This window comes from Opisthorchis viverrini (assembly GCF_000715545.1).
Source record: "Opisthorchis viverrini unplaced genomic scaffold opera_v5_144, whole genome shotgun sequence".
NCBI lineage: Eukaryota > Metazoa > Platyhelminthes > Trematoda > Opisthorchiida > Opisthorchiidae > Opisthorchis > Opisthorchis viverrini.
Genome location: NW_008751800.1, coordinates 821380 through 838969, shown reverse-complemented (window position 1 = coordinate 838969; position 17590 = coordinate 821380). Strand labels below are relative to the sequence as shown.

General features: G+C 44.6%; 1 protein-coding gene across 1 annotated transcript in view; it reads left to right on the top strand.

Annotated features, from left to right (window-relative positions):
* The window catches only part of T265_06731 (hypothetical protein), a gene marked incomplete at both ends in the record, with an annotated part of 20245 nt that extends 6198 nt beyond the window's left edge, over nt 1-14047 (top strand). Inside the window, 5 exons of the mRNA XM_009172068.1 lie at nt 3424-3572; nt 5792-5879; nt 8733-8999; nt 11585-11721; nt 13495-14047. Coding sequence (XP_009170332.1) covers nt 3424-3572; nt 5792-5879; nt 8733-8999; nt 11585-11721; nt 13495-13578 — 725 coding nt within the window. The remainder of the gene's footprint in view (nt 1-3423; nt 3573-5791; nt 5880-8732; nt 9000-11584; nt 11722-13494) is intronic.
* Between the last annotated feature and the right edge of the window lie 3543 nt (nt 14048-17590).

Sequence of the window (17590 nt, the reverse complement as noted above, 5' to 3'; positions counted from 1 at the left end):
GATTGGGTAGATCCGAGAAACGGCTTATCCAACGAGAATAGTACGCGAACAATCCTACCACTCGTTGTTGAGACTTGATGTCGTTCGGAACGGAACGTTTTTGCAATACCTTGAAGCGTTCAGGGTCTGGTTTGATGATACCTTCAGTAATTTCATAGCCGAGGAGCTTAGTGGTGGAAATCGTGCTTTTATCGTGATTTAACTGGAGGCCGTACTTTTGTGCTACGGTGAGGAAAAGCTGGAGGTTTCGACCATGTTCTTCTTTTCTTGATTCTTTCCCAAATGGTAACATTATCCACATACGCATATGTCCCGGTAAGTTGTTCGGCGCGTATTATGTCATCCATTACCCTTTGAAAACAGGCTATCCCATTCGTTATTCCGAAAGGTATTCGACGGAACTGATAGAGGTTGTTGCAAGCCTCAAAAGCCGTGTAGATTCTGTCGCTTTCTTTAATGGGTATCTGATAATACGCACTTTCAAGATCAAGCGTGCTGAAAATACGATATTGAGCTATTTTAGTACTTAAATCTTCAAGTCTGGGGAGCGGATAAGCGTCTAGTTGCGTAAATCGGTTTATAGTTTGACTATAGTCAACCACCATTCGCTTCTGTCGTTCATTTGTCGTGACGAGCACTTGCGCTCTCCATGGGGACTTCGAGGGTTCAATGATGTGTTGGTCAAGTAAACGCTTTACTTCAGAAGCAATGAAGGCCTCGTCGTCTGCAGAATGTCGCCTGGACTTTATGGCGATTGGCTTACACCTTGGGTCAATATGCTCGAACAAAGTGGGAGGTTCAATTTTGGCAGCAATTAGACCACAAAGGGAAAAAGAAGGTTTGTCACCGTTGAATGAGATTTCCAGGGACTTATGAAGCTTAAGAAAGTCATGTCCTAGCAAAATATCTGCACAGAGGTCACGTAATACTGAAAACTTGAAAGAGGGATACTTGTTTTGTTTGTGTTGCAACGTTAAAAGGCAATGTCTAAGAGTAAAGCTTTTGTGCTGGATAGATGCCAAGGTTATCTCAGATGACGATGGTAGTACAGACCACTTGTTACGACGGACTACCTTTTCGGAAATGAAACTTTCTGAGCTACCAGTATCAACAACAGCTCGAAGTGGGACACCATTGGCTTTCACATCGGTGACTGCTTCTTTTAGATACTCGGGAGCCGCTGCACTGACGCAAGATAGCGCACTTGAAACAGTGTTCCGCGGACCAGTAGATCTGCAAACCTTTTGAAAATGCCCTTTCCCACAGTTTTTGCAGGTTGCATCCTTAGCGGGGCATTTATATCTCGGGTGACGAGCATAGCCACAGAAGAAACATGAGGACCCCACACTGGTAGCAGTCGCCTGCTCGTGCGATGACGTTTGAGAACGTGGAGACTTTGGTGGGTCGTTCGATACGGTGGCAAAGGGGAGTTGAGTGTTCGGCAAAAATGACAATGACTGTTTTTGCGCTAGTTCGAGGGACTTTGCATGGTCGTACGCGGTTTTAAAATCCAGCGACTTATGTTCCAGCAGTCTCTGGCGTATAGTATTGGAATAAAGTCCACTGATAAATGCGTCTCGTAACGCTTCATCGGTATGCTGTTCTGCACTGACGGCTGTAAAGCGGCAGTCTGGCAATAAACTACCAAGCTTCTGCACAAACTGATCAAGGTTCTGAGCTCCTTCCTGTTTACAAGTGTTCAAAAGATACCATGCAAAAACTCCATTTTTCGGCTGTACGTAAATTTCTCGCAAGGTTTCGACGGCTGATTCATAGTCTTTGCAGTCTTTGATGAATCGGTAAACACTAGGGGTGACGTAATTGAACAAGGTTTTCAGTTTATCTGGTGAATGAGAACCGATTGACTCTAGGAAGTTTGTGAAAGTACAAAACCAATGCTCCCAGGTATCTGCCGAGTCTTGAGTATTGGAGTCGTTATCGAATCGTTCAGGACGTAAGAATCGATCCATTGTTCGAAGAAAACTTTTTTTGGATGAATAAATTGTTGTGTACGACGAGGGTCGGAGTGCAACGACAATCAGAATGACAATGGAAAATACTGAGGGCCCGAAAGCTAGGCTTTATTCATCCAAAACTTTGACACTGAGAGCTGGAAGCGGAAGAACGTGATTTAGCAACAAATGATGAAACGTTTGAAAAACAGAGCAAATATATGACAGACTGTTGTGTGCACAGTCGGGCACTTTGGATAAAAATTAATAGTTTCCCATTCTTAAACAAAATGGGTGAGGGTCGATAGTTCCATGGCAGTTGAGGGGTGAGAAATTGTGAGCATATTTCGAAGCATCTTGGAGACTGCAAGCCCAATGTCCATAGCTCCGCTGCGGGTCCGCAACCTGACTGAGCGACTGCAGTTAACTAGTTGAATTGCTCATCTCAGTTACTCGGTCAGGTTTTTTGAGACATGAATGGGTCTTCCTCGTCATTAATCGGTTCACCATGTAGTAGCTGGAGGTTTTCTCACGTTTCCAGACTCCTTAATTTCTTCGACCTCCTGAACCCACCACCCCTCCCGACCAGCACGGATTCTCTAACTTGACGTCTGACGGTTATTCAAATTGTGTCACGTTGTCGACCAATCTGTGTGTGTTTGAACGTCGAGCAAGTTCAGCGTCGTATCCGAAACAGCATAGCTGTATCGTTGCATCTGGGTGCACTGTACCACGTTCCTACAGTACTGGTTGTTAGGATGATGGGACTTCTGAAGCACCAGTTGATTATAACTCATGGATTTATACGCGAGATCTGAGTCGCTTGTACACTGTCTTCACCCTGGTACTTTTTGAGGATCTCGTGGCAGATGTGCACTGAAAGTGCATCGCAGCAGGAAGACTTGATTGCATGTTGAAAACGGGCTAGCCACAGCTAGATGTGGCTGCTCGATTATCGTTCTTTTAATTTCCTGTCACAGCGATTGTGCGTACCGACCAGACTGATTGGGCCAGATTTTGCGGACTTTGGGTAGGCTTATTCCCACTCGGTTGTGCGGATCGACTTCTGTTTTCAGTACCGGGTCATCGCTGTACATGCAACAGATGCCAGAGGTGCGACCGTACTCAGTGTTGGTATTATCGATTAGCCTATAATTCAGCGGGGGATATCCAGTGGAATAACCGCTAACAGTTGCAAGTAAACTATCTGGCATCGTGTGATTGTGATTACGAGTGTTCAGGTGTCTCCCAGCTTGTTTTTCTGTGAATTCTCTATTATGAAATATTCTCACCTCCTAACGGAAATAACTTAGACTAGTTTTACAGTTTTTGGAAATATTCTCATGAGGACTGGGCGCTTAATTCTAATGTTCTGTGAACAATTTCAACTTAATGTGTGAACTTTTACGAAGATTTTCTTGTCCACTAAGCGGTACATATTTGGCTCATCAATTTAATTTTTGTACTTAAGAAATCACCCTTGTCAAGGGTAAAGTAGAAGAGGTCGAGCTTCCGAAAGAATTCCCCAAGGTCGATATCATCATCAGTGAATGGATGGGCTATTGCTTGTTCTATGAATCGATGCTGAATACAGTGATTTTCGCCCGAGACAAGTGGCTGGTGAGTTACAGTTATGTTGCCCCGATGGTTTCCTACACAGTGTTGTTTGATACTTTTGCGATTCGATTGATGTGCAGTACCTTTCGCATTAGATGATTTTGGTGCCACAATTTTCCTCTCAATGGAACAACCTGCTCAGTACCACAAGTTTGGTTACTGAAGTAGATGGTTTACTCCTCAGCGGAAACACACATCCTAGGTCACGTGCTCTATGTTAGCTTGTTTGGAGCTTTGTAAACCGACTCCAGGCACTTAACACGCCTGAAATGTAACCGTGTACCCGTGTTTACGGGCGCGTAACAGGGCCCTCAGGTAGTCGAATTAGAACTACTGATGGTGATATCACAGATAGTCTGTTTCAGTTCTTCTGGCCAATTTTCTGAAGTTCCCTTTTATTCGACTGAGCACCCAGGTTGATGGTTTTCACTGATGAAGAAAAGGCATCCGGAAAAACGGGTGGGTTTTCGCATAGTGATATTACTAGAAACCGTACAGTAGTTATTGAACTTTTGAGATGGGCAATTATAATGGACAAGTGTGTGGTGAAGACCTTACTCTTGCTCAGCTGAACAGCCAAATACTTGGAAACAAGTGAGATAAAGTAGGTTGAATTTCCGTTGTGTGAATTTATTCATTCTCTTATATAAAGGCCACTGGGGAAACTCATTTTGACACTCCCCAAGGGTTGTCTGTACAGGAAGGATATCCGTATCGATTATAGTGGACATGTTAGTTTGATCAGTATGTAGTTGAGTTTTATATGAATGAGTTGGGGTGGTTGTACGGCAGCTAAGTGCCAGTGTCCCCGATCTGTGGATACTGTTAGTAATGATAAAGGACTGCTAATCCTCTGTCATCTGATAATAAATTAGCTCATGAGATCTCAGTCTCATCGTATTTGACCAGCGACCCGAGCCAGTTTCCCTCTTTTCCGGATCGATCAGAAAACTTCTTAACGATCAGGTAACTCAATTCGTCACTGCTAGGATCATAAGTTAAGCCTTTAGACAGTTTTTGCGGCCCACAAATTGGACGGTCACTAGCAAACTTCAGAAAAAAAACTGGGAACTTGCAAACAAAATAGTGCGCAGAGCGAAGCTCAAGGAGCAAGAAACGGGGTTAGTCAGAATAGTCGATCCTCATGTGGATACGCATACATATTCTTGCATTTCCCGTTTTGTCCACTCCATTCTCCACCGTGCTATTGATGAACCAGGTTCTGGTAACATAAGACGATACCACTTAATTGTTTGTGAATTCTCCGCTTACTCTGCGCTTGCGAACAGTAATTTTGTCGAGGAATCCGCTAGACACAGCAACGGAACTGAAAACAGCCTTAAGACGTAATTATACTGGTCCTTGTTCTGCTGTAAGTCCACTAACTTTGCAGTGACCGCCGTAGATGAGAAATGCAGTCCATATACTACTTCGCGAACACGTGTATACGTACTCAACAGTGTGGGTTGCTGCTGTTGGCCTGATTGGACACTGGCTTGGAGCCGGTGAATTGAACCCGCCTGTTCTACTTATCGCGAGAAATGCCCGGACCGTTTTCAATCTATAGAAGTGATTGCTTTTTCAGTAGACTGTCGGGGGAGGGGGCTGTGAGTCTACAAGAAGGTGGACTTTGGTTAAAGACCTATAGCTTTAGGTTAGTTTGGAGCGAAATGTCCCAAGTGGTTAGAGCGCGAATTTACTGACCTGGAGGTCCGTGGTTCGAACCCGATCTCTGCCTCTCGACTTCCCCTGTCTAGACTTGGGCAACCTGGCAGTATCCCAGCCCTCGTGCAACCTTTTTTTTAGGTTAGCTTTCCATTATGTGAAGTGGATATGTGGAAGTAGGCTGGTTTATCTGAGTTTTGCGCGCCTTATCCGGTAGTTTGTGAGAGAAGACTACAGTAGAGTACATGTGTGAACGCCTTGGCAGGGTGCACTTCACGAGAACTATCCTGAATGTCAGCCTCCAAAGATTACGTACCAATATACAGTCTAAGGCTAAAAACAGGATTGAATGGGGATGCACAAGAGTGATCTTCCATATACGATTCAGTCATATTCTCCGTTCACAAGGTGCGCCTGTTAATTTGACTATCTCCTTTATTGTCACTGCTGTATATTTTTTCAAGATTACTACATTTTCTGCTACCTTTTTGTGGCTAATACCTTCGGGATCCAACGGTTGAAAATCTCTTTCCATGCTCATTTTTTCGTGACCGTAGGCTCCCGGTGGCCTTATCATGCCAGACCGTGCCACGTTGTACGTGTGTGCCATTGAGGATCGACAGTATAAGGATGAGAAAATAAACTGTAAGTCTCGTCTCTCTTCTTGTGCTCTTCCTTAAAAGTCGCTGTGCAGTAACAGCCTGTTTTTATTCATACCCACTGTGTTGATTTGTTCACGGTAGTACGCTTGTTTATAAATTACGCTCCTGTGTTAATCAGTGCAGGAGAGTTACCATAGCGTTGACACTTGGGGCGGATAACGACGGTTTCTTGTGGTTTTTAGTTCCTGTTGTATACAAGAACCTTTTTCTGTTTATTCAACCAATCATACTCAGTAATTTTTAGCCGTTTATCGGTTCTATGACAAGTGTATCTTGTGGGTTTGGATGTGATTTTCCTGTCCAGTGGCCTCGTCCAGACGATGATTGAGGTTATCAAATGATTTGTGCACTACAGGCCGTTTTGTTAAATCAGTCCACTGTCACCTTTTTATGACGATAACCAATAAAACTATCCATTGGCTGTTCATTCGTGTGCTGACGTCGCTGTCGTCGGATAACTCAACAGGTCTTTTTGTCTCGGTATCAGCACCGTGAATGTGTTGCTGGTACCCAGTTTGGCCTTTGATCCCTATTTTGGGAACCATGTTATAGTCATTTAGTTTGACCCATTTGGTGCCCCGTATGTGTCGGCGACATCCAGATCAGTGGTGCCGCATTCCTTCATGGTCATTTTTTTAGTTCTGTTATGACATCGGTGACAGGCCTATTGCTAACTAGCGTCATAGCATGGCATGTTTACAAATCGTTTATTGTTTCGATAACCACACAGCGGAAAGCTGGTTTGGCCTATTGCATCTGTTAGTAACGATGGTGTTGTATGGTTTCATTTGCAACTGTTTGATCTGTCCTGGGAACCATTCGTATCTGGCAGATATTCCACACCGGAAATTTGCAGGAATTTTTAAAACTGACGGTCCACTTCTCAAGCTTCAGGTAATCTATGGCCAAACTGTTTACTTTGGGAGTCAAGCTTGTAAGTGCTATCAGCTTACACTATTGCCAGCAAAATCAGCCTTTTCCATAGAAAGCTAGCAGTTTAAAACGGTTCCCATTTTGTTCCTACGTAGAGGTTCGTTCCTGGAAGGAGACCTTGGTTGTGTTAAAGGAGTGGCCCTATTGCAGAGGAACCATGGGGTTTACCGTACACGACCAAACTAGTATGGTAAGGAACGGTAACTAGATGGACTACTGTAGCGTGATAATTACGATAGTTGCATCAAATAAACCAAGAGGATGAGTGATTTTGTCATCCAATTGGTTACCTAGCTGAAAGGCGATAAGGAATAAGCCACAAGAGGTTGTTTTAGACTTGCAGTACTTCAGTGGATGAGACCCGAGCCACTGATCTCAAGTTCCCTGCTCAGAGTCTGACGTCGATCTTCTGGTGGATGCTGTATGTGCTTAGATAGCCTGGTAATGCCTCAATCCCTCGTGTTCTCCCTTCGGTATGACAGCTTGGTACAGAAAGGGAATCATAGCCGGACGGGCATTTTTCGAGAAGTTCGTCAGTGTTCAGCTCCACAGAACACGCCAACGTTCAAAAGCCCGTAAACGCTTCCTCTGAATTTCTGATGTATTTCATTCGCCATTGTTACTTTTTGTTCTGTTCTCGTGTTTCTTATGACGCACCTGTCTTTTTGCGGTGCGGTTGTTCATGAGGGCATCGAGGACTTGTGCTGTTGTATGAATAAAACGTACGCCACAAAACTAGAATACGTATCCTAGTTGGTTGAAGTAACACTTGGTGTGAAGGCATGCAGCCAGTGGTAAATTGCATGATTTTTCCTTGTTGGAAGAGTAAACATGATCACGGTTTTCTGTACATGTGATCTTATGGCCATCGACAGGCGAGTTTTCACAGAATTTAGTCAGTTGGTTGACGCGAACCGCAGACTTGAATGTAGGGTGTATCTATAATTGCTTGATGTGGTTTAACCCCTAACAGCACCTTGGATGATGCCTAAATTAAAATGAGCATGGTATTATTTGACGTATGGCATGTAAAAATATCTTGAGGACCGTGTACGATAATCCAGTGTGGACGGAAATGCTGATACAGCCTTGCTCAGCGTAAGGACTTCTCAAGATGCTTGATAATTTTTTATGGCGTTATCTGTCAATGTTAAACCACTGTATTTCCCAACAGTTGCCGGATAATTTTCATGCGCTACCAACGTTTTTTCCAACTGATCCCAGCCAATAGTTCAGAACTGCAAGCAGTGGTGTGGCAAATTCATGGCTGACCAAAGAAATCAAAGTTCGAAGGATGCCTCCGCTTGTCATATGTAGTAGCAGCTGATCCGATTGTACGCCTTTCTAACGACCGATATACACCCCGCCAACATTAGCAGTGTGGAGTGAATTGTCCCATGAGCCGAAAACGATTTTAATTGCGGGACCTATAGGGTGCATCCCATAGCGCTATCGAACGGAAGTAGTGGATCAATATTGACTTCCGTACCCGTATCTGAGACAAATATATCGCTGTAAAAAGTCGACTACTGTGACGTGGTTGTTTTTGTGATTACAATATACACTGCTAGCTAGTATAGTGTCTAGCAATACTGCTGTCATCCTCGCTTGGACAAGGCAAGTGAGAAAGTCCTGGATGGGTTGCAGCTGCGAACTTTCCCTATGAGGGACTCTCACCTCAAGTCCAACAGCCGGTCGAACTCGACTTCGCAATCGATTTAGAAAGGAAACCGCATATACCTTTGGTTGAACCAGACAGTTTCATATCTATTTTATTCTACTACCGAGGTCTCAAAGGACGTACTACGAAAATGTCTCAATCGCTTGCAGGGTTATGAACGATTCTGGCTCAGTTTTTCAGTTTTGGAACTCTTTACGGTCTCATTTTCATTTTCCAATTCAGGGTGGGATAGTGTGTACGGCTTTGATATGAGTTGCATTCGAAAAGTCGCCCTCACGGAACCCCTTGTGGATGTTGTGGATCCCAACCAAGTGGTAACAAACTGTTGTCTGGTGAAAGAGGTGGATATGTACACAATCACTGTGGAGGATTTGACCTTCACTGCTCCATTTACACTCACCTGCAAGCGGAATGACTACATCCAAGCACTGGTCACCTTTTTCAACATTGACTTCACCGCCTGTCACAAACCCACGGGCTTTTCCACTGGTATGTTGACATTTTTTACTCAATGCCTCGAATTTGCGATCTTTCTGATAGTTTTTAATAGTATATGAACCACAAAGGCGACGTTTTTGACCGTCTACTCTTAAGAAATACCGTCTCTTTACCTGATGACCCATTTCTTGTCTCCGAGGGATTTTGGTCTTTACAGTGGTATAACATCATCGTTGCCGGGTATTCATGTTTCATTGAGGGAGAGAATAGATGACAATAAGTGAATTAATGTCATTGATCAAACTACTGATGTCGAGGAGCGATATTTTTGATTTGCGAGGAGCTCCAGAGTTTATTGAGTTTTATGTTCATTTTTGTTTGACGAGTGCGAGAACGGTATCCCAACTCACAGGTTTGCCCTGGCGAATCATGTAAGGCGTCTGTGGGTCGATGAAAAAAATCGTTCAGCTGTAACCCCTTCCGGTGCTTAACTGCCATGCCACCTGAAGGAAGCACGAGGGCTGGGATACTGCCAGGTTGCCCAAGCCTAGACAGAGAAAGTCGAGAGGCAGAGGTCGAGTTCGAACCACGGACCTCCCGGTCGGTAAGTTCGCATTCTAGCCAGTTGAGCCATCTCGCCCCTGCGGGTTGATTGTGCTTTCTTGAAAAACAAGGTAAGACAACTCCCACCTAAAGTGGTCATTCCTTGTGCGATATTGTTTATAAGGTGATGTAAAGTCTGCACCAGCTCACTACCGTTTCTCACCTTTAAACGTAGATAGACATAGTCTCCGTGTTGTTGGATTAAAGTAATCCTCATTTCTAAACACCGCACTTGATTTACTGTAAGATAGTCGCTGCTCGAGCGTAGACGATATACCCAATAGGCTAGCAATATGTACAGACATTCATTTGGTCTTATTCATCACACATCCTAAAAAATTCCTTTTACAAAAAAGATCAAGTATGGTGCAATGTAATTGTGGAGCAACTGGGCACTATAGCACTGCATCCAATGCGCGGCAAATGATGACATTTAATTTCTTCTGGGGATCGCGCAAACCTGAGGTGTACGGGATGTTGGTAGTACTGCCCAAGCAGTCTATACAAGAGTGATCAAAGATTACTGGTAAGCGTTATTGATAAGATGGATCTGTTTTGGAGATGATCCTCAATACAACGGACAATTAAAGAAACGGTCTTTGTGAAGGAGTTTCATCACAGTGCTCAACCTGCTGTTGGCGGAAAGAAACACCTGGACATCGTTCACGGTAACCTAGCCCATTTTTTTTTAGGAATTTATAGGCGGACCGATCAATTTGTGTACCGAGTAACCAGGTGGTCATCGGAACATTTCCGACCACATTACCGTCGATTTAGTCGGGTCACACTCGTTTTCGCTGGGAGTAACCTGCTGAACACCTGCGTAGTAGAAATCTTGAGTGGGGCCTGGAATATGGTTAACTATTTCCGATGTAATGGTACCTGTGAATTCGGCGATTTGAGTGGGTTCTGCCTTCCACAGTTAATCACTATTTGTGGTGGAATTTTGGAGTTTTCTAATCACAGTGTTTCCTCAGTTGCGACTTCAGAAAAATCAAGTGAATATGCTCACGTTAGAAAGATGATCCTCTTACTATTGTATCCGAGACTTTAGAAAAGTTTTTACAAGTCTGGTCGTTAGATAGGGTTATTTATTTCAGTCGACATTTGGTTTTTCTGCTCAACGACAATGCTGGACGAATACAAATTGCATAAATATATTGAAATTAGACTAGTGTTGTTAGATCTTCCAATGTTCATGTAACCTGTTGGAATCTTTGGTACTGACCCGAGCTTTGATCCAGCGGCAACAGCTTGATTTCGCCTTGTTCAGCTTGCTACGGTGACTTGTGATTTCTACGCTGGTTCAAAAAATATGTGGCTAAGCTGTAGCACTCTTCCGGTGCCTAACTGCTATGACACCAGAAGAAAACACGCGGGCCCGGATACTTCCAATCTACCCAGGCCCAGATGCAGAGGTCGAGTTCTGGTGTGTGAATTCGCACTGTAACCACTGAGCCATCCCGCCACCTGAGCCTCCTTTTGAGGAGGTTCAACTTTCAAACATTGTTTATTTGCGTCTATTTGTTACTCGAATGCCAGGTCATCAGTGCCTGTGACGTTTTCCGGCTCCCACCTTTGATTCACTCGAGGTTCTTTATTCTTACCATTAAATTGATAGCAGCGAAGCGCAACCTTGAGCGAGTCCAGTACAGTTTTAGAATGCATTTACTAGTGGCGGAGGCAGCTAGGCGTGTTGGCGAGCAGCCAGCAAGCCTGTTCGTTTCTCGGTCGTTTTTTTTCGGGACCTACTCGGTTTGTGATTGTTATGGCTTTGTCTGGTGACCAGAGTTGTGCAACCTTACCACCCTCAAAAGCACTACCATACCCAGTTTATTTGTTCACCCGGCACGTATAAATCAGTTCAGCAGTCCGTAGAGACCGGTTCACTATCACAGCCGTGGCATGAGGATGAACAACTTAGATCAAGGTGTTCCATGTACCAGGATCCCAACTGAATTTATTTAGCGATTTCTTACCGCTGTCTGTCTCCACTTGGCTTAGTTCAGTATACCCTTACTGCAATCCTGTAGGTCCAGATGAACGCCGTTACACACACTGGAAGCAGACGGTGTTCTATTTGGACAATGGTGAAGACGAATGCCTTACGGTGAAGAAAGGTGAGCAGATCAACGGGACTATGTCTATCAGACCCAATGCACGCAACAATGTAAGTCACACTGTATCTTTCGGATGTCTTGTGGATGGATATCTGAATGGTTTTATTGTTGCCAGTCTCACCTTTTATGGTCATGTCCTAGAGTCTCTCCTACGGTTTAGGATTCTCCGGGAATTTTACTTTTCATACACCCTTTTGTATTCATTTATTTTTTTACCGGGTTTTTCAGGATTAACCTGTTAATAAGAACTTCTGAAACGATAAATGGTCTGTTTTCAGCCATTTCACATGGTGCACTCGAAGTGACTTTTGACCCAAAACGTCACCTGAGATGCAGGTGTATACACAACCTCACGCGTACTGTCAACCAGCAGTTGCACTATCCTCCTATTTGAAAGTTAGATCTAATTTTGTTCAGATAAACCTAAGCATATCGGATTTTCCACTGGTAGACAGGTTGTGCACTACTGTGTGCTCTAGGCCAACAGCTTTCAAGTGACGAACCGGCCAGGACGGCTACTTTGATGCTTATAAAAACCTATGCCTGTGCCATAGTAGAGCGCCGGTGTTAGCGACATTTTGGGACTGATTGCCTAAATATTCGGTAAAGGTCAATAAGCAAACGCCACTTTACATGATAGCTTGTAGATCTCTAAACGCCGATAGTGCATCGGAATAAAACAATAAAGTGGATCACATGTTCATCGCAAGTTCATGAGACCTGCTTTGGGGAACGCTGATCTACGTTACGTTTTGAATAACGTCAAGAAGTGTGTTCCGTGCAAATGTTTTTATACGATGCAGAACTCTGAGTGAGGAACACTTTTCAGGATCCGTTTTGTTGTGGGTAGTCAATCCACCGATTCGCGCTCGTTGGTTTGTTTATTAATGTCTTAAAATATGCGCTGCTGTCGTAGTTGAGCGGTTTGATGTCCAGAAATAGTGGAGGAGTAAAGCGTGAAGTCACATTGCTACTGATTTACGGACGCGTCGGTTTTTCCACTCTGCAAAATAGACCCGTAGATTAATCGAGTGCAAATGGCCAGTTCGCCTTTACTTATTTAACTATTCTTGTTGGACTTGGTCTCTTAACCGGGCTGGATATAGGTCAGCGGTCAAGTCGCGAACTTACTGACCGGAAGGTCCATAGCTCTTACCCAACCTCCTCATCTTGACTGTTCTTGTCCAGACAGCCTGTTCTGCAACCCGAGAGTAACCCGGCCATCGTGCTTCCATCGGGTAGAATGGCAGTTAGGCACCGAAAGTTTGTTGCAGCTGAACGACCTTTATTAGTACTAGTAGCTAGGTCGGATGAACGGGACGTCGTGGGTAAGAGGGAAGAACATGCACGCGAGGACTGTTGGTATTGTTACGTCAGAGTGTAAAAATGTCTGTGGCTTTGTGATAGATGTGCACCTGTTCCTGGTGATCATGGATTTTTCCATCCGGAACTAAGCTGCGGATCTATGCACTCGTTCTGTCACTCCTGTTGAATGTGGGTGACTTGTATGGCAGAGGTAACATGCCAGCCTAGTCGCTTGACCTCACTTTGGGAAGAAATGAACACCGGCTGTTACCGTGGTGCAACAATGCCCAACTTTTATGCGCAACTTAAGGTTGTTTCTTAACTCAGAGCTTCGGTAGGTGCACATCTGCCTACCAATGATGTCATACGCACAGAATTTCGGACCGCTTATAATACCATACTTGATGTTCTGTTCTATCCCGGGTGAAAATAAAGTGCTGGTTCTAATGATCAAGCTTCCTAGAATTTCCAAATATCTCCCAGTTTATGACTAATTGCCCTGGCTCCTTATTTTGTAGCGTGACTTGGACATCTCAGTGAAAATCGTGTTCGAAGGTGAATTGAGCTGCGTGGATTCCACGTATACCTATCGAATGCGTTGACCAATCTTCTCGTTATCGGCGCCTTCCCCTCTTTTATCTACCCTTCAACTCTGTTCCACGAATGTTACATTCTCACACCTTGTGTGCATACTTGCGAATTTTACAGCGTTCATCGCTTTAACTTTGAACACCTCTGTCAGTTTCATTTCCATACGACATGAGACATCGTCGTACGCAATCAGTCCTAGCATTTATTGGTCTGCACGTTTGCTGACTTCATACCGATCGATCTTCAGTTTCTTGAGCGCCTGCCTCGGAGTCTGCGTCTCTTTCGTGGAACTTCCACCGCTTTCTACCAGGACAGCCGTCCGTCGTATTCCACACCTTGCTTGGTGGATATTCCGCAAGCTTTCGCAAGACATTGTATTAGCATATTGAACTTTTGTGAACATTTCTGTACACTGATTGTTGCGTTTTGTCGTTGACAGTAGTGGCTTGGTTGTTCATCGTGGTATCCCTTTTATGTCAGCAGTCGTCAAATCTCTCCGTCCTGTTTCAGTTCGGGAGCAAACTCATCCCTGGGGTACTTGTGTTGCATCTATCAAGGGCGTTATAAGGGGTGTCCGCGACGTTACTCACTTACGATCTCATCCAAATTTACGTAGACCAGCCGGTTTTGTTGGTAACTAGCATTGGCCTGCTCAGCTCCTACAGGCGAATCCAGGTCTTCATTGTACTAGTCTTGTCTATCCCATTTTTAGCCTTGTTCGGTTTTCAGACACAGTCAGTTCTTCATAGCCCACTCATTGGGAATCATAGGATATGTCAAAGTCTTCAGTGCAGTATTACAGTAACATCGTCAGGCTATAACGGTGTATTGGATCTGACCGACTACTGAATAGTACATACTGAAACAACAACAAACTAACTAACTAGGGAACAAGGTCGTGTCTGGGCGTCAATTGTGAACGTCCCAGATGGGTATTCGTAAAGTCAACGCAATTCGCCGGTCGATGAATCCACATTTTAAGACAAATTACTGTTCGTCCCGGACGCGTGTGCGTAATGCTCCCGTTTAGTTGCGAACCACTCGGTTGTGTGGTACGAATTTATTATCCCAATTTTGTCATGAATTATCCGCAGTAATGCACCGTTTCGGACGCAACTCCTATGGAGATCCGTAGGTCGAATCCACTCTCCCCGTACTTTGTGGAGTACTTTTGCGGCTAAACTATTTCGTTCCCGGTTGGCTGATCGAATAAGTTCCGGTCTCTCCTTTTTTGTGTAACTTCAGATTGGTTGTTAATCCCATCTTATTAACCCTTGTACCAGAAATGGATATATAGAAGACACTTGAAACCCGACCTTGATCGCAGCGCTCTGTTGCCTTGGTTGACAGTGGGAACTACTTACATGCCAATCAACCGGATAGACCTTGTATTAGTCTGTGCGTTTTGCCGCTTGTTTTTATATAAGATTCACGCTCTGTAATTAAGAGGGATATTGACTCCAGTAAGGAGTGTATTAGCACAGCAGTCACTCCATATAAGGCAGGAACGCCAAGAATTAATTGAAGACCACCAACATTGGTGTAGCTTTCCAGGAAGGAGAGACGCTACGCTCAGTTTTTTTATACACGATATCCTCCCTTTTGAATGAGCTGGGACTATAAAACTAAATGCAACGATTGCACCAAGGTTTACAAACTGCCGGGGAACCGTACACTGGAGTTAGCAAGCATAGAAGGAGGATAAACAAACCACCAAGGAATGCGGAAGAATATCAAGCGCTGGTCAGAAACGGCGCTGGCGGTACATGCGTTAGACACGACAATAGACCTGGAGGACGGGAGTTGTGATACACAATACAGCGGCTGATGGCTGGGGTGGTGGAAATTGCCAAGCATCACAGCGTGAATAGAATCGAGGGTGTGAAACTGGGGAATGTATGGAGAGTGGTTTTAGATAAGCCGAGGCGATACGTGGCTGTTTGGTTGTCAATAAATGTGGAATCATTGGCAAGGAAAGGGGTGGGAATCCCAACCGGACCTAAGTTCACCGGCTCCCCCACAGAATGATCGTAAAACTGGTTCATCCACAGCCGGGCGAATAGTTCGAACGACGTTCAAGGATAATTCTCACGTAAACTAAACCGGAAGAACTACACCCTGAGCTGGATCGGAATCCATATAGGTTCACTGTTGGTCTTAACACTTTATGGATCACCTCATTTGGCCGAAACCTAACACACATTTAGCTGATTGGTTTTCCTTCCGCCTTGAATTTGGATCAACCTCGTAACCTAGTCACTTGGCCTGAGGAAGATTTTGTATCAAAAGCGAAACGTTGCCCAGCAATCCACCTACGGATTGTTCCCAGGCCTCCGAAAACAACTCAATCTGTTCCAAGCATTTCCAGCTGATTGTACTTATAGGATGTTAGTGGTTTAAGAGAGTGGTTTAGATAAGCCGAGGCGATACGTGGCTGTTTGGTTGTCAATAAATGTGGAATCATTGGCAAGGAAAGGGGTGGGAATCCCAACCGGACCTAAGTTCACCGGCTCCCCCACAGAATGATCGTAAAACTGGTTCATCCACAGCCGGGCGAATAGTTCGAACGACGTTCAAGGATAATTCTCACGTAAACTAAACCGGAAGAACTACACCCTGAGCTGGATCGGAATCCATATAGGTTCACTGTTGGTCTTAACACTTTATGGATCACCTCATTTGGCCGAAACCTAACACACATTTAGCTGATTGGTTTTCCTTCCGCCTTGAATTTGGATCAACCTCGTAACCTAGTCACTTGGCCTGAGGAAGATTTTGTATCAAAAGCGAAACGTTGCCCAGCAATCCACCTACGGATTGTTCCCAGGCCTCCGAAAACAACTCAATCTGTTCCAAGCATTTCCAGCTGATTGTACTTATAGGATGTTAGTGGTTTAAACCTAACCCTGGGTTTTCCTGTCTTGGCTTGGGCAACTAGGCAGTATCTCATGCTTCTTGCTTCCTTCGGGTTGCACGGCAGCTGTACACCGAGAAACGCCACGGCTGGACCACTTGTTATCATGTCAACTGGATGCCACTGGTACTAACCACGAGCTTCTGGAGGGTCTCTTGTACTAGATGTGACTTTCAGGAGGGCTGATAGTTTTTGTCCATGGACCACATTTATAATTATCAGGTCCTCCACTGGGATCGATGGTTATCTACAGATGAGACAGTCTGACTGCACCAGTCACTGTAGTTCGGCAGATGGCTAGACCATGATATTGGTATCCTTTTACTACGTGCAACGTATTGAACTGCTGTTTTAGATTTGAGGAAGTAGGTTTTTCTCCCGCCAAGAAAAAATGAGATTCATTCGCTATGTTAAGGTTGGTGAATGTTGGCAATGAATTGCACTATTCAGTGCACTTAGATTATGCCGAAATCGTGTACCTCCCAGGACAGCAGTCACGTGATGAATTACGTTTGTTTGCTACATGTAGGTCACAGTATAAGTAGTAGGTGTGATCTTGTAGCCACATCTTCCAATCGACTGGAGCGCCGACTGATTCACATTTCAGAATACACTGGGGAGGGTTCGCCGAACGGGATATGCAGCCACCACGGGCTGCTCGATTGTAGCTGTCTCCACTTGCCCCACCAACAAGTTTGTGCTGACTGCATCTTCGGTTGCGGGCTGTGCGCATGTGCTGCACATAATCGGTTTCCAATGAATGTGTACGGAGATGGGTCTTGCTTTTTGCGACGTTAGTGACTTTCCAGCTGTGCGCATCACAAGGTTGTTTTACCCAAGACCTGCTAGTTGGTAAGGGCCACTTGTAGGACCCCATACTTTGTAACCTGGTTTGTTGTCGCGCCATAGTATGGTTTTCAGTGCGAAATTACACTGAGACAGTACGACAAAGAACGCCCATATTAGAACAATCAGCTGATGTGTAATGAGAGCTATAATCCAAGGACCCGTGTCGTCTGACGTGATGAAGTGGTAACAGGCGTTTAGCAAAACAGAGTCAATTACACGGCTAGGTAAGCTCAAATCGGTAGGCATATTCAACAAATCCG